General features: G+C 38.9%; 1 protein-coding gene across 1 annotated transcript in view; it reads right to left on the bottom strand.

Annotated features, from left to right (window-relative positions):
* Window positions 1–966: 966 nt before the first annotated feature.
* Window positions 967–24,047, bottom strand: part of MAP3K1 (mitogen-activated protein kinase kinase kinase 1) — a 102,067-nt gene continuing 78,986 nt past the window's right edge. Inside the window, exons 10-20 of the mRNA XM_045021239.1 lie at window positions 23,122–23,412; window positions 22,531–22,652; window positions 19,571–19,662; window positions 19,084–19,273; window positions 17,440–18,718; window positions 15,661–15,813; window positions 11,645–11,807; window positions 8,117–8,248; window positions 5,576–5,718; window positions 4,935–5,066; window positions 967–3,671 (exon numbers count right to left, since the gene is read on the bottom strand). Of these exons, the coding sequence (XP_044877174.1) occupies window positions 3,522–3,671; window positions 4,935–5,066; window positions 5,576–5,718; window positions 8,117–8,248; window positions 11,645–11,807; window positions 15,661–15,813; window positions 17,440–18,718; window positions 19,084–19,273; window positions 19,571–19,662; window positions 22,531–22,652; window positions 23,122–23,412 (2,847 nt within the window). The 3' untranslated portion in view covers window positions 967–3,521. The remainder of the gene's footprint in view (window positions 3,672–4,934; window positions 5,067–5,575; window positions 5,719–8,116; window positions 8,249–11,644; window positions 11,808–15,660; window positions 15,814–17,439; window positions 18,719–19,083; window positions 19,274–19,570; window positions 19,663–22,530; window positions 22,653–23,121; window positions 23,413–24,047) is intronic.

Genomic DNA, 24,047 nt, shown 5'->3' with positions numbered 1-24,047 from the left:
TGGTTTACAATATCCCCATCAAATGTATTTCAGACAGGTTTAAACTTAAATATTGTAATTTGATTTTACTTTAATTTTCACTTTTAAAATAATGAGCTGTTTCCAAGGAAGTAACTAGAACAAGCCTTAAGGATCCATATTTTCAGATGACTTGAGTATGAAGAGAAGTTTGGCATGATTACTACTTTAATGCAGAAACAACAAATTTCATCGTAGCTCTAGCAAGCAGAGCTGATTAATTTTCCTTTCACTAGAGACACACCATAATAGCCCAGAACTGATTTACTAATTTCTACTCACCTGATTTGACAATGAAGAGTTTTATTTTTTGTAGTAATACAAACTCATACAGGCACTTTTTAAAGAATTACTGCCACTCTGTTTACATGTACCAGTATAACACCTTAAATGTATCAATCTGTAAAATAGTGGCTCAAATTTAGGAGAGTGATTTTATATTTAAAAAACAAAAAACAAAGGAAAAGGGAAAGAAATAATGGAAGAACCTAAATATTTCCCAGTATAAGACCCATAATATAGGCCTTGCACTTAAACCTATACATATGACATCTCCGTAAGTAACTCTGTTGAACAGAGACAGACAAACACATGGCAAGTGCTTTTTTGGATGAGGGGTCATGATGAGCAGAGCAGTATTTCAATTTTTTTTTTTTTAATGACAGGCATAGTCATTGAATGAGATTGAAAAACTTCCTATGTTTGGATATTTTTGAAAATATAAAAAGTTAAGAATCATGGAAAGGTGAGATAAGTGAAAAAGATAAGTGATGCTGATTAGCTGGACTGTTTAATTCTTTGTCAAATAGCTGAGGAAAGTATAAGACCCTTTTTAAGGAGTCTGAAGTCTCTGTTTGCCTCATAGCGGCAGCAGGTGCTCTATACATCTGTGTATAAACAATGAAAATGTGCCAGAAGTGTTTGATTCAAAACAGCTGCATTATGATAAAGAGTAACAACATTTGTTCAAAAGCTTTTATTTACTATAAAGACAAAAACACCAAAATAGGTACAAATTATACTATAAAATTGGTTCAACGGGGTAAAAACTTTTAATTAAAATATCTTGATATATTTAAAATAACAAAGGATACAACGAAGCCAAATTTTCTTAACCCAGAGATTTCTGTAAAATTTGCTTGCACAGTAAGGTGCTAATAGAAGTTAGCCCTTAAGCCCTGGAAGTCTTAGGAATCAGTCACATAGCAAATATAATTTCATTGTGAAAGTGAACTTTGGTAGAAGAAAATCTATAGGACACCTGAGGTAGTAGAAATTGGAATAAACAGCAGTAGACGTTATTTACAACTTAAGTACCAAATAACATTAAGAACACAAAAATAATTACACAATACAAATTTCAGTCCAGCTTTGATCCAAAGAAAATAAGAATATTACATCACATCTGCATTTTAAAAACACCACAATTACCAGCAAGCTGAGGGAAATGCAAACAAACTCAAACAATATGCATTTGGACATCTAGAGGCAGTCTGAGTTTGAAATGTGGTAGGCATGGTGATCTACAAAGTAATACTGATTAGCTGAGGTTCATCAGTGTATACAGTTTACATTTCTGCCAGAAAAAGTACTAATCTGACAACTGATCTTCCAGTACATGAATTGGCAAGAGTGCACCCTTTAAAGCTTGCACATAAAGACTTGGAAACAATCTTATTAGAATAATGAAGAATTCTAAGCGGTTAAAAAAAAATGAAAGAAAAAGTCAAGTACAATACAGTTAGAGCTACCAAACTTCACATTTCGGTATTTTTTTTTAACTCTTCAAAGTTTGCCAATTTTCCAAAACAAAGGAATGTAAAATTTCAAAAAGAAATACACATTCATGTCTAATGGAACTGTTTTATTAGCATGAGCACTATCATTCCTGTAAACTTATCTTAAACTTGTTTTACTTCCAATTTATGTTTTGTGTACATTTTTAATGTACTACTATAGCTTATTTAGTTTGTCCTGAGTCTTTGAAAATAACCAATTCGATTTCAGTCCAGCAATTCAGCTGGCTTCTGAAGAGTTAAAACTTGAACAGTTATTTAAAAATAAAAAATGGATTAAACACAATCAGTACTTGATTTAAAAAGACACCCTCCCCATTAATAAGCAAAAGAACAGCTGCCATTTTCCTTCAGAATTACATGCATCAGAATCTAAAAACCTGCCTTTAAAACCATTAAAAGACGGTTTTAAAAAAAGAAAACGCCTGTTTAAAAAACTCAAGTTTTGTACTACAGGTGAAGTTTTACATCAAATTTTGTCTTAACTTGCTTTTCAAGTCCAAGTTCATTTCTTGTTAAAATCAAGACTTTTTTTAGGGTAAGGTCATATTTTTAACAGATTTTCAAATTACATAATCAGTTGCTACTGTAACTAGATGATGTATAGCAGAAGGAAAACAGCAGGTAAAACTTAATATCAGTGGTGAACATGAATACAGTTTTGTTACACAGTAAGAAACTTGAATCCAGAGCCTGGTCCTGCTCCCACTTAAATCACAGGCAAAAACTCCCATGGACTTTAATGGGAGCTACGGGCAGGGCTCTTGACATGAAACTTGTCTACACAGTTTACCAAAAGAAATTGTTACATGAAAATAGACTCAAAAACTAACATTTTACATGATCTGGGGTTACAAGTTGTTTTTATGCACAGAAATCTTCCTTTTAAAAAAAAAAAATACCTGCACTATGAGAGCCTGAAACTATCAGTTTTTTATTCCAGATTTCAAATAAACTTGTATTCTTCAATCAGCAAGATATTCAGTGACATCTAGTTTGCACCTAGTTCTGAAGATTGTTTGTTTTAAAGATCACCTTTCCCTGAATGTAAAATAAAATGAAAGTATAGAACCATAACTTCAAAAAGGAAATTACAGGGCCAGCAGTAAATGCACAGTGAATCACAGCTGCCTTGTCACATTTTTCATGAAGGCAGAATATGGTTTTAAAAGTATTCATCCATATTTGTATTACTCCACTAAGAGAACATACTTTGTGAAATAAAAGGAACATATACAGAATTTCCTTTTTAGCCAGTGATGAAAAACTGAATGTAATTGCAGAACCCTCTGCTTATGACCACAATGTGAAATGGAACAGTGATTGCAATATTAAAATAGATCCTGAGCCCCTCAGCTGCTAATATTGCTGAAAAAGTGCTCCAAAAGAAAATAAAATCACTTATCTGCTAAACAATCATGCAGATTTAAAGAAAAAAAATTTCTTGTTCACCTTGAGCCAGATCTTTGAAAAGGCACAGTTCACATATTTCTTCACAAGTTGTGAAAGGTTGCATACTGAGCTTAGGTAAAGGTCTCGATTTGTCAATCACATACTTAGGTAAGGATCCTCCACTGGCCTTAAATCCTTGATGTATAATTAAGACCAGTAGAATAATACATGCTACAGTGCTAAACTGCACTGCAAGATTGGCATTGTTCTATATTCAGTAGCATCTTCAGTAAATCATAATTTTTACATAATTAGCTACCATGTAGTACGGAAGACTGGGTGTTTCAGCAGTTCCCGTGATGGGGGTCTGTCCTGAGGTTGAAGTTCTAAACACCGAAGGGTCACGTCTCTTAAACCAGGAGACAGATGTGAGGGGATTGACGGAGCAGTAGTTGCGCTAGCAATCTACAGACAGAAGAAAAATGTTGTTAGAAGTTATCAACAGTTTTGATTTTTTTGACTCCATTTACTCCACTAGATGCTGGCTGACTGGACAACTCCTCATTTCCAAAACCAGTTTCTCTACAGATTATGCAAGTGATTACATTATAGAAAATAATGCTTTGGGCCTGACCTCGCTTTGGGATTTTCCTGATCTCAGTTAGCTGTGATGTCTGCTTTCCCAATATTCATGCCCTCTGCTGCTACTCTTAGTCTCAGTTCTCTCCTTACATCCTCTTATAATTCTGTTTCTAGGACAAGACTCCCTCGTACTCATCAGCTCAGAGAACTGGGAAATTCTCCTGCCAAGCTTATACTGTATAAGCATTATTCTGGCACACCACTTATCTGTGTTTAACTGGCATAATGCAAGGAGGCCTATGGATCTGGTGAGGGTTGGGTATCTGTAGTATACCCTCCCTCACAGTGCCTTGCCAGAGCATTTCAACCATAACTTTGAAGCAGAACCACTAAGTCTGAAGTGTAGTTTACTCTGTTGATTCAATCCATAGCCTCTCTATATAATGCCAATTAGAGTTAACTAGGATGATGGTTGTGGTGATGTAGACCTATAGCTATCGTTAACTAGACTGAGACCACCAACCAACTAATGTATGCCCTTGAACAACAGAGGTAATTGATTCTAATCAAGCCCTGGTAAATTGTAATCTGTGCATGATTACTGTTGTACTGGCTCATATTTTATAGAAGTATTTTATTCTTTCATTTATGCATGCTATTCAACTAGATTATTTCTATTAAGATTTTTAGAGGGTTTTTTTTTTGGAAAAGTGAATAAGAATTAGGGGGAGGGATAAAGCAGGACCAATCCCCAAATGGCCCCCTCAAGGATTGAACTCACCACCCTGGGTTTAGCAGGCCAATGCTTAAACCACTGAGCTGTCCCTCCCCCGCCACTCCTGCTTTGCTCCCCTAACTTATGGGTGTATTCATATCTTAGTATAGTGCTCCTCTCTAGAGGCTATTCTTGGGGGTGAATTGTTTTTCAAAAAAAACCCAGAGGAAATAATTTGTAGCTAGAATGTAGCAGATGTACATTAGTGTAGTATTTGTAATAAAAAGTCTTATATAAAAAGGAAGCATTGTAATTATTATTATTCACTGTGTAACTTATTTTTTCCTAAAATCTACACTATTATACATGAAATCAAGCACTGAAGTGCCAACATTTGCTTAACTTGTTTATAATACAACAAGGTATCTCACCTTAAATATCAAAGCAAGGTGATTGGAGTGCTTCTCAGCATTCCAAGGTGGTTTAGCACAAGCCATTTCTATAATAGCACAGCCAACACTCCATACATCACAGCTCCTACCATATTGCTGGCCCCGCAGTACCTACAAAAGAAAGATACATCAAGGCTTAAGCTAATTAATTCCATGCCACTAACACTATACATGCATTATTCTATACACACAGAAGCCAAATCAAGTGCATTTTAATTATAATTTTGGGTTAAGTGACTTAACAAGGGTATACATATTGACAAGTTTTATCCATGTGTGAAGTACAACAATAACAATTAAAGGGCCTGGTCAAACAAAAAATTAGTGTCCTGTAACTAAGAATGCTCAGTGGCCATTTACATGAAGGAACAATATGTCAAGATGTGGTCCATCTCAGGGTAACTGGAACCACCATCTGGGAAGCGAAAACACCAAGATAGCAACAAAACATGATATATTTACATAATTCCCATTTTTTATGACAATGAAGTTATATGAAGCTCTGCTTCACTTATGGATACTGTTTCAAAGAGTTTTCTGTTACCATTTGTCTGAATTAATTATTTGCACAAAGCTCTACCACTCATCCCCCCTACAAAATTTTCAAAGTGGCTTCTTACCTCTGGTGCCATAAATGCAATAGTTCCCAACAACTGTCCCTGAAACTCTCCAGCACCAGTTCCCTTTGACGCCAACCTGGCTGCAGCTCCAAAATCAGCAATTCTTAACCTATGACCTGTGCTGTCAATTAGCAAATTGGCACCTGTCAACAGCATAACAAAAACACTGCTAGTTGGCTGTCAAAAACACAATGAGATACTTATCTGTATTAAAAAAGTACTAAGGTCTGACAAACCCATGAAAGCAAGGAGATGAGGAGCTAAGAACAGAATACTGCCCAGAACTGTCTAATAGTGGTTGATCTGTCTCCATTATGCTTAGATAACATTAGATGAGAATATGTGAGATAAAAGATTTTTGAAAAGCAGCATGAAGCCTCAGAAGTGGGGCAAATGTAAGATTAGGAAGCAGAGTACAGCCCTGGAAGATGGTGGAGACTAGAACTTAGTGAAGGCCTTATACAGCTACAGTAACTCCTCACTTAATGTTGTCGTCATGTTCCTGAAAAATGCCACTGTATGCTAAATGATGTTAAGCAAATTCAATTTCCCAATAAGAATTAATGTGAATGGGGGGGGGGGGAGAGAGGGGGGAGTTAGGTTCCAGGGAATTTTTTTTCACCAGACAAAAGACATTATATACATATACAGTATAAGTTTTAAACAATCAGTTTAATATTGTACACAGCAATGGATGACCGTGATTGAGGTGGTGGAGTAAGAGGGTGGAATATTTCCCAGGGAATGCCTTGCTACTAAATGATGAACTTGGCTGAGGCCTTAAGGGTTAATACGCTGTTGTTAATGTAGCCTCACACTCTACAAGGCAGCGTGGACTGAGGCAGGAGGGAGGAAACACAACAGGTGCAGGGCAGTAGCTGCAAACACTTCCCTGCAAAAACTGAATATGATGATGATCCCACACTATCCAGCTGGAGCACACCACTCTCTCCTCCTGAGAGGGCATGCATGGCTGCACAGGTGCTGACTCTCCAAAGTGCTGGGAGGTGCATGCATGAGTGAGAGAGACAGACAGACATGTATTGCCCCTTTAAGTACGCTGACCCCACTTCAAGTACGTTGCCCTTTTAAGCAGATCAGACGGGAAGCAACAGCTTCCAGCAAGCTCCCTCCTTTCTGTGCCTCTCCTCCCCTTTGGGGAGAGGGGGTACAGAACGGGGGTGGGGGGCAGCAGCAGGGGGACATCCTGATATCAGCACCCTTCTCCTCCACCCTCCCCCAGCAAGCAGGAAGCTCTGGGGAGCAGCTCCAAGGCAGAGGGCAGGGTAGGAGCAGCACAGCAGTGGGGGGCAGCTGCTGAGCCACATACCTTACAGGGAATTTGGGGGGGCTGCTGGCCCCCCCAGTTCTAATCCCCACAAGGAGGGGCTGCTCTTCCAGAGATTCCTGCAAACAGTGGACAAAGCAGGCAGCTGCCAAAGGGTGTTATAAGGGAACATTGTGCAACTTTAAACGAGCTTGTTCCCTAATAGATCAGCAATGTAACAATGTTAACCGGGACAACGTTAAGTGAGGTGTTACTGCACCTATGTAAGATCTCCTATAAACCTTACATCCTTTTATCTGAATGTAAGTGGCTCACATCTACTTGAAAATAACTCCAGAAAGAGGGAGCCAAAGAAAGCATTCCCTTGAAATTTGTTCTCATATATTAAGTGTGAATATAAAGTGCCACAAGTAAGCCTGAAATCAGAGACCACGGTGTTCCTACTGGATCTTTACTGTACAGTTATATCAAAATTAGTTGTAAGCAAAATTCCATAGGTTTGGCCGTTTCCCTTATCATAAGGACCAAAAATTTCAATGTTCGTCTGAATCCCTTACACCTACAAAATTAAGCTGAGACCAAGAGCTCAAATACTGAGATGCCCCGGGGCCAAATAAATATCTAGAAAACAAACTGGTGACCAATGATGAAAAATGGAGAAAAGCTATCTGAACATTTTTGAACCTTCAAAAAGATTTGAGTTTGGTTTGATTTGCTTTGCTAGATGAACCAATTTGTTCATCCCTAAATCAACCTTTTGCATCAGCAACTGTCTCCAATGTGTAAGGAGGGATATGTCTCTAAGGCTATGGCTACACTTGCACTTCAAAGCGCTGCCGCGGCAGCGCTTTGAAGCGCTAAGTGTAGTCAAAGCGCCAGCACTGGGAGAGAGCTCTCCCAGCGCTGTCCGTACTCTACCTCCCTGTGGGGAATAACGGACAGCGCTGGGAGCCGCGCTCCCAGCGCTGGGGCTTTGACCACACTGGCGCTTTGCAGCGCCACAATTTGCAGCGCTGGAGAGGGTGTGTTTTCACACCCTGCTGCAGCGCTGCAAATTTGCAAGTGTAGCCATGGCCTAAGCATTATATGAATGTTTGGATGCAGTTTAGTAGCTTCAAGGTTCCTAAATACAACGAGGCAAATCATGCATAGATCTCATCTCCAATAAGAGTGAGCCACAGATAATAACTGCCCTCAAACAAAAAAGCTTTCTGAATTCTAATAAGTAGACAAGACAGTCAACGAGTTCTTACCTTTGACATCCCTGTGGATAATCTGATTCTCATGGAGGTAAGAAAGGCCACGCAGCAGTTGTTCTGTGTAGTTAACAACAACTGATTCTTTGAAGGCTCCATATTTACTTAACAAATGAGCAACTGATCCCCCTGGAAGATAAATTTTTTATATTTTTTATCCAATATTTATACTCACGATTAGCAGTAGGTAGCTTTGGCTGCCATAATTGGACTAATTTTTTTTCTATGATTTTATTGGACACTAGTGACTCAATTTTTCAAAAATGTGTGCTGTACTGTATAAGCAAAGAAATCTACCATGAGCACAGCTGTGTAGTTTCCAGCTGCAACTCAGCACACATTTTAAAAAAAACATTTGCCTTAAATATCCCCTTAAAAAGAAAAACAAAAAAAGCCTTATAAAAGTTAGTGAGTTCTGTTACTGATGGAAAGTAACGTACAGATATTAATTCTATTTACTGTACTAAGTTTCTCAAGAACAGCAACAGTTTTAAAATAGTTATTGTAAATGGCGATGTTAGAACATAAACAAGCCTCCTATTTAGTGTTCCTCAGTGGACCTTAATTTTCTCTTTTTCTTACCATTTATATATCTGTATTTAAATATTTAATATGCAACATTTTTTTTTAATTTAACAGGAAAAATACAATTTTTTCTCATTTTTGTTTTCTAAAGATAATATTTGCATGTCTCAAGTGTTCCTCTATCTACTCTTGATAACAACTACTCCTGGGGAAATTCTGCACCACCGTGCATGCGCAGAATTCATGCGTCCTGCAGAATTTTATTTTTGTCTGCAGAAAATATTCTGCCCCAGAAGTGTTGCAGTTCTACCTTTCGCCCACCAGAGGCCACTGTGGTGCTAAAACAGACAACAGCATGAATGCAACAGGCTGTTCTGGTGCCACAGCAGCCTCTGGTGGTCAAGAGGTAGAACTGCAGCACTTCTGGGGCAGAATGTATTTTCTGTGGGGAAAAAATCTGTGTGCGCGCAGTGGCAAAGAATTCCCCCAGAAGTAGAAGTTCATCATAGCACCTGGCCCGTGGAGCCAACTTAGGACAGAGTGGGGCACATGGGGTTGCTGGGGGGGGGGGGTCACAGACTGGGGTTCAGAATGGCTAGTGGGGGAGAGACTGGGTCTGGGCTCAGAAGCTAGTTGGCTCACAGCGGTGAGCCAGGGGCTGAATGGGAGTGGGGGTGCCTGGGGACAGGGAAGGGGGGGCTGCAGGGACCCATGAGATGTGGGAGGAGGCTGCAGGGACCCATCAGGATGGGGTAGTGGGGAAAGGGGAAGATGTGCTTGACTGAATGGGAGAGTCTTGGGATCAGCCATGGTCTGCAGGGGGAGGCTCCCCAACAATCCTGCCTCTCTTCCTCCTCCCCCCCCCCAAAACCCCAACCCTGTTCCGTATTTCCCCCACCCACACCCTAAAAATCTCCAGGTTCACTCCAGGCTCCTTCCCTCTCCCTCAGCTCCGCCATTATCCCTGACACCCCCAAGCCTTTGCACTGCTTCTGATGGGTGCAGGAAATACAGTTGTGTATTGTACTTTAAATGAATTATTCAAAGTTCTGTATTAATATGCCTAATCCATTTGTCAAAAAAATTACCAGAATCTTTTTTTTAGGTCTGTATTGTTACAGATATACTTGCTGGTAGATATTTTGAAATAAATTACCAAAATAATTGAAACTGGCATGATTATATTGTGTTATTTTAACAAAAAATACACAGAATTTTAAAATATTGTGTGCAGAATTTTTAGGCGCAGAATTCCCCCAGGAGTATATTATTACCTGGACATCAGTAAAATGTGAGGACCATTCCTGACATTATCTATACCATATATTACATTTTCATAAAATCAAACTTTTTAGACTTGAGAGCTCTTCTTCTCTTGCACGTTTTTCACTCTGCTGGTGTTTCAGGAAAGTGTTTTCTGCACCATTACATTCAGTGATACCCACTTGAGGTTTGCATGTTAGATGGCTGATAATACTGAGTAGTCTACCAGGATACATAATTGTTGAAGAAGATACAATGCTCTCTTTCATGGTCTCCTTATTTGTCATTAAAGATACCACTCCATAAGTGTTTGGATTTTGAATAACTAGACACGTTTCTACTGAACTGTACTGGTAAACCCCTATTTTAGAAAACTCACTTTAACCTAAACTGTCTTTGGGGCCCTCTCCAGCCTGGTAGTGGGTTACTGTATTTTTCCTGATTGAAACAGTTTTATAAAAATGTTGAGCATCCCAAGCAGCTCTAGCAAAGATTTTTTTAAAAAATAATTCGCTCTGAATTTGATATTACGCAGTTGAGAATAAAATATTTTAAACTGCATCAAACTCAGGTCTGCATCCCCGGAGCACATAACTTCTCCCCAGTTTGAGCAGCTGAACAACAGATCTTTCCTTGATATAGCCACCTCCTGATTTTTTGAGATGTGATGTGTAGTGTTTAAGGTTTAATACACCTTTTTTGCATGCAATTTCCCAGTCTAATTTTCTTTTTGGAGGGTGGGGAGAGGGAGGAGATAGTACATGGAGATTAAAAAAAGAAAACCTGAAACTATTCAGCCCACAGAACTTATAAGTCTCTTGAACTAACAACTGTGCTCTTAAACTGTGCACGTGCTTGGCACACATGCTGAAGTGCTCACCTGTGAGCATCAAGACAGTTTCTATTGCACATTCTTAGTATGGAATTTTCAAATGTATATTTGTTAAATCAGCGGTTCTCAAACTGTGAGTCAGGGCCCCAAAGTGGGTCATGACCCCATTTTAATGGGGTTGCCAGGGCTGGCGTTAGATTGCTGGGACACAGGGCTTCAGCTTTGGCCTCCCTACCCAGGGCAGGAGGGCTCAGACTCCCCCTTACCCCCGGCCGGCAGGGCTTTGGTCCCCTCTCCTGGGGTTGTGTAGTAAATTTTGTTAGAAGAGGGTTGCAGTGAAGTTTGAGAACCGCTGTATTAAATCAAACCCACTCTTTCCCCTAAAACGAAAACAGAATAGTTGTCTCTCAGTAAGGACTACATCACTACTAACTTAAAAATTCATCTGCTTTAGCCCCATTCATAAAGTGTGGGTAGAATTTTTTCCACAGCAAGAAATCCCTCCCACCTACACATGCACTCCTGTAATTCAGGAACAGGTGAAAGGATTTTTGGTCAAACTTCCCAAATAAAATCACCTTAAACGTGGAAAAAGTTCAGGTAAAAAAAAAGTGAGTATTTTGGAAAGATACCAGTACGATCACTTGAAGACACAAACGATATTGTTTTGCAACCTAAAATACTGCTGGCTACTGGTGCCTACAACTATACTAATAAATGTGCAAAGTGCAGTCATTCATTAAAATATATTAGTGCGGAAAGACACAAATTGTAACACTCATTTAACATGGTGTAAACGCTGGAAAATGGAGAATTACTTTCTTCCTAGAAGAGGAACAGATGTGCATTTGCTTTTTATTCCAGAAGTTTGTTTACCCTTTTGCTATGTACAGAATGCTGTTTACCTGCCATCCATTCTATAAAGAGATTATAGTTGCTCTTCTCACATGTAGCACCCAACATTCGAATGATATTAGGATGGTTCAGATGACTCATCATCCTTATCTCTTCTCTCAGTGCTTCGACTACCTCTTCCTGCTCAGATGATGTGTTCCTGACATACGTCACCTATTTCACAACAACATTTAAATTTTATCTTAGAGAATAGTTTTGAATTTAATGTCATAGTTTCATAGAATCATAGAATATCAGGGTTGGATAGTCCAATCCCCTCCTCAAAGAAGGACCAACCCCAACCAGAGCTTTGTCAAGCTGCGCCTTAAAAACCTCTCAGGATGGAGATTCCACCACCTCCGTAGGTAACCCATTCCAATGCTTCACCACCCTCCTAGTGAAATAATTTTTTCCTAATATCCAACCTAGATCTTCCCACTGGAGCTGAGCTCCATCCTCTTTGGAACCCCCCTCAACAGGTAGTTGAAGGTTACTATCAAATCCCTCCTCTCTTCTCTTCTGCAGACTAAAGGCCAGTTCCCTCAGCCTCTCCTCATAAGTCATGTGCCCCAGCCCCCTAATCATTTTCATTGCCCTCCACTGGACTCTCTCCAATTTGTCCACATCCTTTCTGCAGTGGGGGGCCCAAAACTGGATGCAATACTCCAGATGTGGCCTCACCAGTGCCAAATAGTGGGGACTAATCACTTCCCTTGTTCTGCTGGCAATACTCCTCCTAATGCAGCCCAATATGCGTTAGACTTCTTGGCAACAAGGGCACACTGTTGACTCATATCCAGCTTCTTGTCCACTGTAATCCCCAGGTCCTTTTCTGCTGTAGAGCCTCAAATATTGATGCCTTTCTGCTTCTACTCATTGTCCAGAACTCTGCATGTTCTATGTCTTAAATCTTTTGAGTCCCTTTCGATGGCAAGATCTGTAGGGATGTAACTCCAAGGCTGCTTGCAGCAATCGTTCTCCTGGTATCTTTGCACGTTAAACTAATTTCAACTATTCTGACTATAAAAAGAAGCCCAGACCATTCCAAATTCTTGGGAATCACAAAACAACATTACAGACCTTTAACTCACTATGTGGACAGAACAAATGCTGCTACAGTTAAAAAAAAAAAGACTCTCTCTCTCTACATTAACACAGCAAAAATTGAAAAACAGGGTTTGTGAGGGTCTGTGTCTACTTTTAGTTTGTAGATTCCTTTCAAAACAGATAAAATTAAGGTGTCATTTATGGGCAGCACTTCCTTTTCCAGCCAAGTTCAGGTGGGAAAATGCCAGTAACAGGAGTTCTCCAAAAGCAGAACCCTTGTGATGGAGTAGTCATGCAGCATGCCTTGTGAATTCTCACCAATGTGCAGCAGTTAACAACAGTTGGGGTCACACCTCCCCAATGAATCGTAGGATCACATCTGCCTTTTTCATGGTGGCTCAGTCATCCTGTGATTCATTAATGCAACCAGGTCTTTCTCCACTGTTTCAAACTGATGAGACCCCATCTTACAGCAGAGATTCTTGTTCATTAGTCCTGAAGGATCATATTTTCAAAGGCACCTAAAGATGCAGATAGGTGCCTTTGAAAATCCCAGTGGTTGCCTGTCACTGATTTCAATGGGAGTTAGGGACCTAACCTACTTAGGTGCTTTCAAAAATCCCATTAGGTGCCTATCTGCATCTCTCAGTGCCTAAATACCTTTGAAAATTTGGCCCTAAGTGCATGCACCTTGCACTTTGGATTATATTTCATCCCATTTCTATTACTCCAGTCCTCAAGGTCATCAATTCTTCCCGTTTCATATTCTGCTCATCCTCTGTGTTGATGCTTTTTAACTTTGTGAGCCAATGCCAAGGCAAAAAGAGGGGAATCTATAAGCAATTGGGAACATGAAACATAATTTCAAGTACAATGCTTGGAGCTGTGGTTGTTGGACATAGAGTGTCTCAACAATTAACTGCTCTAAAGTGCTTACAGGACTCCAGCGTCTCAGAATGTAAATGCTACAAAGTGAAGCACTGCAGATACCATAGCAAATGAAGTATCTTTATAAAAGAGGTATTGTTGTCTATTCGGTTGACCACTGGACTAGGATATTAGGAAAGATGGATTTTAGCCTTGGCTCTGTCACTGTGTGACCTTGTGCATGTCGCTTGTGACATGGGCTTCAGAAGTGCTGAGCATTTCAGCTCCAACTGAAGTCATCTCTGTAGATTAGGCCTTAAACTCTTTGTTAGTCTCTCCTCCTCTGTGAAATGGTACACATAACTACCATCTTTCCACATCAGTTTATTGTAAGGATTAATTAATGTTTGCAATGTGTCTTACAGGAGACTATTCAAATTTTCAGTATTAGTCCTATTGACTGTGTCAGGAAAAGGGCAAGAGTCAGAGGGAATCATTTGATTTTGATAGAATCTGGAAGTGGTCTAGATTTAGAAAGTGGGTTCTTTAAAGATATAAATCAAGAGAAACACCTACATAAACCTGAGTGGGGGGAGAAGGGAAACAAGATGAGAAAACGAGGAAGGACTTCCTGGGTTCTCCCTGAATGGATTCTGAGTAATGAAAGGTTACTTACCAGTAACTGTTGTTTAAATATATTGTGTCTGCAGATCAACAATGCAGGAGTCTTAAAACCCTTTCAAAGGAGTAAACTCTTGAGGACATATGTGAATGCTCCTTGAATCCACAACTCTGGAAGGGAGGGTATGAAAGCCCCCATCTCCTCTCTCTCCAATTCCAGAAACATCTTTTTAATCTCTAAGAAGTAGGCGGAGGGAAGGCCTAAAGCTCTGAAAACTATGCTGGTATTTAAGTCCTGACTACTGCAGTAAAAGTAACCTGCTATTTCAGATCCATGGAGAGGCCCTATTACCCTAGGACACTCTGGAATCAGAGTAGGCCAAATGTGCTGGGACATGACTGAAATTGATCCTCGGTTCTCAATCCTTACTAGATTTGAAAGGACAGTATCTTGCAAGGAAGTCTTCCTATGCCGTCGCTTCCTCTTTGTTCTCTAAGAGGAGTTGCACAGGAGTTGAAGGATTTAAAGCCCTTCACAGACCTGACATCCACTCAGAAGAGAGAGATCTGAGGACACTGGATCTGAAGACTTGAAAGTCCTTGAACCTGTATGTCTTAGATTATTCTCTGTCTGATCTCAGAACTTAAGAGTCAGAGTTTATGGCTAAAAGGGATGACCAGATCATCTTGTCTGACCTTCCGTATATCACAGACCACTAAACACCCCGACGCCCAAACTTTAAAGTCTCGCAGACCTGAAACACCTTAAGCAGAAGATCTCTGCTGAGGTCTAGCAGCTCCTAAATCCTTCTCTATAAAGGATCTCTTGCATTTGTGGCTCCTCTCTCATACAGACTGTCATCCAAGCATTTTCCATATTGAGGATGCTAGTCCAACCCAGATAACTCTGTGGGTTATAAGAATCACCTCTTAAACAACATCATCTTCTCCATAGCATACGAGTCCTTTGTGGGCAAAATCCTAACCGCTAGAGAAAGAATAGTTCAACAATTATACTAACAACTATCCAGTGAATACGGCCTGGACCGGGAGTCGAGATCTGGGTTCTATCTCAATTCTGTCACTGGACTTGCTGAGTGAACTTGGTCGAGGCAAAAAAGTATTTAAAAATCTACAGAAGAAAAGAGCTATATAAAAGAAAAATTAATAGTTTGAATTTAAGTGAGGAAGAACCCATCTAAATGTAACATTCACACCATACAGAGGAATGAGTGGGTTCTGTGACCACAGCTGAAGATAGAGACGATTTGGAGAACTGGGCAACTTTTAATTTTCAGGATTCTAGAACAAAGCATCAGAAAGAGCAAGCAATGGCTCACAATACAGGGCACTGTGGATCTGCAGAGATTGTCATGAAGGGCAAACATTATTACAAACTGCCCCAAGTAAATACATCTTTATTCAATTTCTTTCCCTCTGTTTATTCAGTCATTAAACTTCTAGAAAATACTCACTGAAGTAGAACATATACCTGTTTCACCGCCATTAATGTCCCAGTTCCTACGTCTTGAGCTTGATAACAGGATGAAAACGCTCCAAGGCCTATTTGCTGACCTTTGAGCCATTCCGCATCTTCTCTGTAATGATGTTTTGCTTTGGTATGTCCAGGCAGTGTTTCCGGTGTCTACAAATTTAATTAAGAATTAAGATTAACTAGCTAAAAACTTCAAGTGCCTATATGAAAACTACGACTTTTAAAGTGAATTAGGGACAACAGTCTGATCCTTTGTCAATCAATGAATTTTCCTAAATCACCCTTAAGTTTGAGTTCACTAAATCAGACAGCATGGGCTTACTAATGCCAAACATGGGAATGGCCCTTGTTTAGGAATAAAATTTCTCAACTGCAAAGAGAAAACACATTCTTAAGTATTCAGAAAACTAGTCAGCTTATACAGAGATGGTAGCTGATTATAACACTACAAACTGCAAGAACAAACTTCCAGTATATTCCAGTAAGTGTCTTTTTGAAAAATAAATTAGATTATCTATTTTTAAATGTTAATTTGTTTTCAAACCAATTCTCTGTTTAATAAAACGCATCTTAAATTTAGATACAAGCTGAGAGAAAGGGCCTGAAATACTCAAATTCATACATTACTCTTCCTTCATTATTATTACATAGCACTTAGAAGCCACATTTGAGATTGGATGCCATTATGCTAGGTGCCATACTAACACATAATAAGAGTCCCTGCCCCAAAGACCTTACAATCTAAACATACAAGACCGAGTAGGAGGGAAAACAGGGGCACAGAAAGTGGAAGTGATCTTTCCTTCTATATTTTCATCTCTATTTGACATCATCTGCTCTCAAAGTTTCAATTAACTTGATGAGACCTAAATCTACCTCTCTACCCTAACCTCTGCTCATTTTGTATTTCTGACATCTTATACTGGATGTGTCACCAACTCCCATTCAACATAGCAAAAACGGAAGTGTGTTTTCTTTTCCTCACAACCCCCTAACTCTTTTGTCCCCTCCAACAATTCAACTATCCTTTCCACTAAGGCTTCCAAACTGTGTCAAGCTCTTTTCCCTTCCATAAATAGGCTCTCATCAAATCACGTCAGCTCTTCCTCTAAAATATCTATAAAAATATGCTTTTCCCCTCCATTCCTATTTCTAAAGCTCTTATCTATTGCTTGAGTAATGAATGTATTCTTCTCTATTCTGGCCTCCGTATATCTCACTTAGCTCCTCTCCCCACATATACTGCTGTTAAAATTATTTTTCACGCCTGCTGCCTGCTTGTGTCACTGAGTCCCCACCCTCAACTTCTGCATCAAGTTCAACCTCATTGTCAAACACCTGGCACAACTCTGTTCCTCCTTAAATCTAAGTTCTCACTTCTGCTTACTCCACCTTTCTTTCTCTTTGTTCTCCTCTAATTGCTTTGTACCCTTCTCCCATTCTTGTCTTCAAACTTTCTTCTGTCACCTTATGCCTGGAAATCTCCTTGGTGCAGCAGATTGTGTCTTTCCTCCAAAAAATATTATCAAAACATTTCAACAATGACCTCCACAAGATTCTATCAATACTTCAAACTCACACTGGCAGCTGCTTGTCTGTATCTGTATTTGATTCGAATTCCTAGGAACTGTGTCCTCCTTATGTCTGTGCACTGTTGAGAACATACTACATGTTCATTAAATAATGGTAGTGAACTGAAACATGGCCTTATTACAGAACGAAAACACAACTCCCCCATCTCCCTCCCAAAACCCCACCCAACCACAGTATACTCACATCCTGCTGAATAATTATGATATCTTCCCCATTTTCAACCTGTAGTTGGGGAACTATTGGTAGGGCATCTTGAGACGCTGACATTGCCATGGCAATAGCTAAAGCCTCCTCTTCTTCGGCTTCCATCTTTTCCTTGCATTTTTGATTATGATTTACATCATCTTTGTAAGTGTCATCGTTTTCCACCCGTTCAGGAGAAAGAACTGCAACTTCCGACTTGAATGTAACCGTGCCATCACTTGTAGGCATAGAGGCCTCAAGTAAGTCCTCAATACTGGAATTGAGCTCTGCATTGACATCCAGTTGACTACTCTTCTCCTCTACTGGTGTGAACACCGTCTCTTCGCTTGGTATAACTGCATTACTATAACTGCTACTGCTATCACACTGTAAAATATCATTCAGATCAAGTGTCATATTGGTTTTTGAGGCTTCTCCTTGCCTGCTCACATCACCTGGAGTAGGTCGAGATGGCTTTGGCCTGTGTATATGACTGGATGGCATAGCTCTGGCCTGGGTAAAAACTGGGGAAAGTTTCTCTGGTTCTTTATTTTCAGAACAGTTTCTTTCAATGTGTAGAGAAAGTTTCCGTTGCGTTTGAGGAGAAGTTGAGAGTATTTTGCAGGGAATGAATCCCTGAGGTCTGACTTTAGACATATCTGTTACAGGGCCAACTGGTACACACGGGGTTGAGGGAGAGGGCAATATTGGGAATAATGACTGGGAATGACTGGATGAGGGAGAAAAGTTCAAACACTGACTATGAGGTCTGCCTTTTGTTTGAATGGCTGGCTTTGGTTGCTCAGTGGTTACTGATGAAACAGGAAGTCCTAAAGAAATGCCAGCCAGTGTCTCAGAAACGTCGTCTGGACCGGCACTCAATTTTTTATCACCCAATCCTCTTCCACTTTTCCCTGATAACTGGACAGTATTGTTAGGAGTATTACTTTGTGTTGTTTCTGGAGAGTTATCTGGGGCAGATAGCTGCATAAAGTCATCACATCTGCATTCCACAGAATGCACCTCTTCCATGCCTAGCTGGATGGCTTCTGCAATCTCCATTTCATCTGCTATTGCCAACAATCGTCGACGCATCCTTGTGTAATGAGTTGAGCTGGTCACACTCAACATTTCTAATAGTTTTACGAACACATGGGGTACTCTTGCAACCATTCTTGCAGCACTCAAAAATACCCTCCGAGACAATTTACCCACCATTGAGTGGGAATTATCAATTGACTGCAAGGCAAAATTCAACAGGGACAGCAGCTTCTTATACCTAAAAATAAATAAATAATTATATATATGTGTGTGTGTGTGCGCATGTATTTTTATATATATTATAAAATATAAATAATATTGTTAAAGCTCATATGTGCTAATTACTATTCTAGAAGCAATCTACCCAATACATATCAACAATAGATCGGTAAATTGACAGATAATATATTAATTACCGTATGAGTGTTTAAGTATATATTTTCAGTAGGAAAGGCTGGCAACTAGCTGTCTAAATTGTGCATCCAGAACTTCTGTAGTCATTTGTGTATGCAAAAGTCAACCCTTTGCCTTAGGCAGCCATTTTTGAAGACCTGGCCAACAATCCAGTTACAGAGAAGAAGAAATGAAATAATTAAGAAATACCTGTCTACTACAGTGTCAGCCTGTAAAACATCCCCACTGACAATGTGAGGATAAAATTCACCAGGGAATTCCAATAAAAGTCTGTCTATAAGACAAAGACGTCCAAGTAGGGCTTGCCAGTTGTTCGATTCAGTCTGGGTTCCAAGAATACAATTTAAGATGTAATCAACACCACCAATACCAATGGACCCTATGAAAAAATAGTTCATAAGATCAGAGTTAAAGCTATGCCCAACTGAGATTCTATGAAATTCTGATAGATCAAAACTGAGCTTACTGAAAGGTAAAGACAGCATGGTTCTAAAGTACATAGAAACAGAACAGTTTTGTCAGAAAATTGAATAAAAAGTAGGACGTTCTCAAAGCAACACAGTTCCCTTTACAATACTGACTTTTGATACATTCTTCAATATAGTGAAAATTATTCATAATATTTGCTTACAGACAAAATGTGATAATTGCGTATGTATAATAAAGCAGTTATTACCAGATTTAAGTATTTCTCTACCAACTGCCAGCTCTCCTGCTTGGCCTTTACACATCTCCAACAGCGTTGAAACTGAAAGTTGACTTGTGCGGCTATGGGAAATGAAAACCAAAAGTAAATCCCACATCTTATATTTTTAATTAACAACATTTTCATCATTAACATTTCTGGAATTCATATATCAATAGACTGGAGGTTATTTGATATTCTTAATGAGTTATGATGCACAAATTATTCTGACTGATTTCACATCATTTTCTCCCTTTATATCTTAAAAATGTTTTGGCATTGTTCATCCAGAATCATACACTGCCTAAAAATTGACTTTAAAAATCTAATACCACCCATTCTAATTAAAATCTAACAGTTTCTGAACTTTTATGTCATCTGGAGAGAATCCTTTTAGCATAGAAAAAACAATCTGATGATATAACCTTGCCCACCTACATGAGTGGCCAAATCTAGGAATACAACACTACTCTGTTTAAAAAAAAAAAGAAATTAATGCTTATTTCACCTGATGTCATTACTTTACATTTTTCAGATCAACACTTACTCTGTAACTGGACCAATAAAAGATTACCCTTCCAAAAGACATCTCTCTTAATATGCAATTATAAGCACCATGTGGAGAATTGAGCCTGAACCATTATATTAGTATGTGTTATTTTTAGGGCTGTCGATTAACTGTGATTAAAAAAAATCAAATCAATAGAATACCAATTGAAATTTACTAAATATTTAGGATGTTTTTCTACATTTTCAAATATATTGATTTCTATTACAACACAGAATACAAAGTGTACAGTGCTCACGTTATATTATTTTTGACTATTTTTACAGTCAAATATTTGTAATCAAAAGAAGCAGTATTTTTCAATTCACCTCATACAAGTACTGTAGTGCAATCTCGATCGTGAAAGTGTAACTTACAAATGTAGATTTTTGTTACATAACTGCACTCAAAACCAAAACAATGTAAAACTTCAGACCCTACACGTCTACTCGGTCCTACTACTTGTTCAGCCAATCGCTCAGACAAACAAGTTTGTTTACATTTACAGGAGATACTGCTCCCTGCTTCTTATTTATGTAACCTGAAAGTGAGAACAGGTATTCGCATGGCACTTTTGTAGCTGGCGTTGCAAGATATTTACGTGCCAGATATGCTAAACATTCGTATGCCCCTTCATGGTTCAGCCACCATTCCGGAGGACATGCTTCCATGCTGATGTTTGTTTGTTAAAAAAAATAGTGCGTTAATTAAATTTGTGACCTAACTCTTTGGGGAGAACTGTATGTCCCCTGCCCTGTTTTACCCATATTCTGCCATATATTTCATGTTATAGCAGTCTTGGATGATGACCCAGCACATGTTGTTTGTTTTACGAACACTGTACTGCCACTGCAGATTTGACAAAATGCAAAGGTGGTACCAATGTGAAATTTCTAACAATAGCTACATCACTCGACCCAAGATTTAAGAATCTGAAGTGCAGTCCAAAATTTGAGAGGAACGAGGTGTGGAGCATGCTTTCAGAAGTCTTAAAAGAGCAACATTCAGATGCGGAAACTACAGAACCCGAACCACGAAAAAGGAAAAGTCAGCCTTCTGCTGGTGGCATCTGACTCTGAGGAAGAAAATGAACATGCATCGGTCTGCTCTGCTTTGGATCATTATCAAGCAGAACCCGTCATAAGCATGGACGCATATACTCTGGAATGGTGGTTGAAGTATGAAGGGACATGAGAATATTTAGCGGATCTGGCACAAAAATATCTAGCGACGCTGGTTACAACAGTGCCATGCCTATGTCTGTTCTCACTTTCAGGTGACACTGTAAACAAGAAATGGGCAGCATTATCTCTTGCAAATGTAACCAAACTTGTTTGTCTGAGCGATTGGCTGAAGTAGGACTGAGTGGACTTGAAGGCTCTCAAGTTTTACATTGTTTTATTTTTTAATTCAAATTTTTTTTTGTACATAATTCGACATTTGTAAGTTCAACTTTCATGATAAAGAGACTGCTTTACAGTACTTATATTAGGTGAACGGAAAATACTAGTTTTGTTTTTTTACAGTACAAATATTTGTAATAAAAAATAAATATAAAGTGAGCACTGCCTACTTTGTATTCTGTGTTGTAATTGAAATCAGTATATTTGAAAATGTAGAAAACATCCCAAAATACATATATAAATGGTATTCTATTATTTTTTAACAGTGCGATTAATTGTGCATTTAATTGCAATTAATTTTAATCACGCAATTAATCATAATTAATTGTTTTAATCGCTTGACAGCCCTAGTTATTTTGTATTACAGCAATGCCTGGAGGTCCCAATCAAGAATCAATTCCCAACTTTACTATCCACTGTACAAACAGATAAAACAGTCCATGCTCCAGAGGCCACAGTCTAGAATTATTACAACAATACTGAGTCCTGAAAGAATGGAGCATAGTACTACAGAGGAGTAAATAGAGAGGAATACTACTGGAGGAATATTAAGAACCAGACTAATAAAAGAGACTCAATGGGAATCCTAAGCACTAGGTCAGGGCAATCCAAGATAACCAAGAGTATAAAGAAGCATGGTGAGAACATACACTCAAAATTTCAAGTCAACATTTGTTGAGAAAGAAAAGATAGGCCCCATAAAGGCAATAAAAAGAACGTTGCATTCGCTAAGTATTGCACATACTGAAAAAATACTATGAGGTGCCTCCAAAACACATCTAGAGCTCTGTCAAGGTAATTTGAATACTACAAAATAATTTATCCAAAGACTTCCAGGACCTATAACAAGATATATTTATAGCCCTACTTGTGATCCACATCTCTTAATCTATAGCCACCAAGAGTCTGCATACTTTCTGCTTCTACATGAAATAAAAGTTCTGAACGTAGTTTTAAAAGATTATTGAAAACTTGAAGACCTATTGAATCAACCACCATACCTGTTGGCATCTGCACATTTAACTAATATAGTCTCTACAACTGGCTGGAGAAGTCGCTGTAGTTTTGTCCTTTCTGTCAAACTATGACAAGGAGTATAAACCAGCATGGCTCTTAATGTTTTCTAAGAAAGAGAAAAAAAGAAATATAAAGTCAGGTCAACTACACTTCAGCTTATTATAAAAACGTTTATGAATAGGTTTATATAACACACATGAAACAGAGTGCTTATCAGTGACACAAAGGGTTAATACCTTACTATCATATATACTTAGTGTTAGAATTACTCAGTCTGAAATCTGGTTGTATGAACATTGTAAGTATGAACACCACCTTAATTCACTTTACCAGGCATTTGAATATATTTGGCCAGATCCTCAGCTGGTGAAGTCAGTGAAGCCATGCCAATTTATATCTGCTGAAGATCTCATCTATTCCCTTCTCAGACAATGCTTAAGAGCTAAATAGGGTCTGACTTTCAGCTGTGATGAGCACTCACAATTCCCACTGACTTTTCTGGGAGCTGAATGCGCCTATTAGTTCTAAGCTACTTCACAAAAATGTCAAAATATGGTAAGGAAACAACTACTTACTAAAGCAGCAACATACACTTTGTAGACAGGGTCAGCACAGACCATGGACAGCACACTGCAGCAGGATTCCACTACAACATCTCCTGAGATACCGGTCTGAGATGATCCACTAGCTGCTCCCAGAGCTCCAGCACTTGTGTTGTTTCCATTGCTGCTCCCAGAATTTCCAGTGCTTTCACCATTAGCCAGTAATAGAGCACCACTAACATCATGGGAAAGACGTCTAAGTGCCATCTCCCGTATATTCCAGTTTCGAGAAAACAAGCAGCCAACTAACTCCATTCCAAATACCTAATAAAAGTAAACATATTCCATTTGATTTGGTTGCAAAACATAACATTTAAAGCTTAAGTATTTAAGTACTGTATTTCGGGAAATGTCAAAAAAGTTTTAAAGGGAAAATCTTGTCTTAATCTTTTATGACAGAAAATATACCAGCAGTATCAGTTTTAAATATGCAGCCTGTCATATAAAATGAAATACTATGAATGGTAATGCATAGATCTTTCAAAGACTTAGCTGTATTTTTGGAAATAATTATCTTCCCCCATTACATTTTTTCTTAATTCATTATAATTCTGAAGCCAATTACAAACTGCTAGTAAGCTTTACAGGGAGTAGTTCTCTTTGCTTCCTTCCTGTATTCAGTAGGAAAATCCTTTCCACATGAAAAGTCAGATCGGTAGTTCTGCTGACAAAGACCCTCTATCCACAGAATAGGTACAGACAGGGGGGACCCTGGTAGTTCCCATACACAGCCTTTCTAAAGTGCCTCATCCATGTTCAGCTGGTCTCCTCTTAAGAGGTAAGAGAGTAGGTCATCTTCCATAACATTCAGTACTTGGCATCTCAGTTATTGCTACCAACAAGTGTGTCTATTAGTGCTAATTATGTTTGTGATGTGACACCTGTCCACTAGGAATTAG

This window comes from Mauremys mutica, chromosome 6 (genome assembly GCF_020497125.1).
Source record: "Mauremys mutica isolate MM-2020 ecotype Southern chromosome 6, ASM2049712v1, whole genome shotgun sequence".
NCBI lineage: Eukaryota > Metazoa > Chordata > Testudines > Geoemydidae > Mauremys > Mauremys mutica.
The sequence above is the reverse complement of the archived record's forward strand: the minus strand, read 5'-3'. Positions and strand labels throughout refer to the sequence as shown.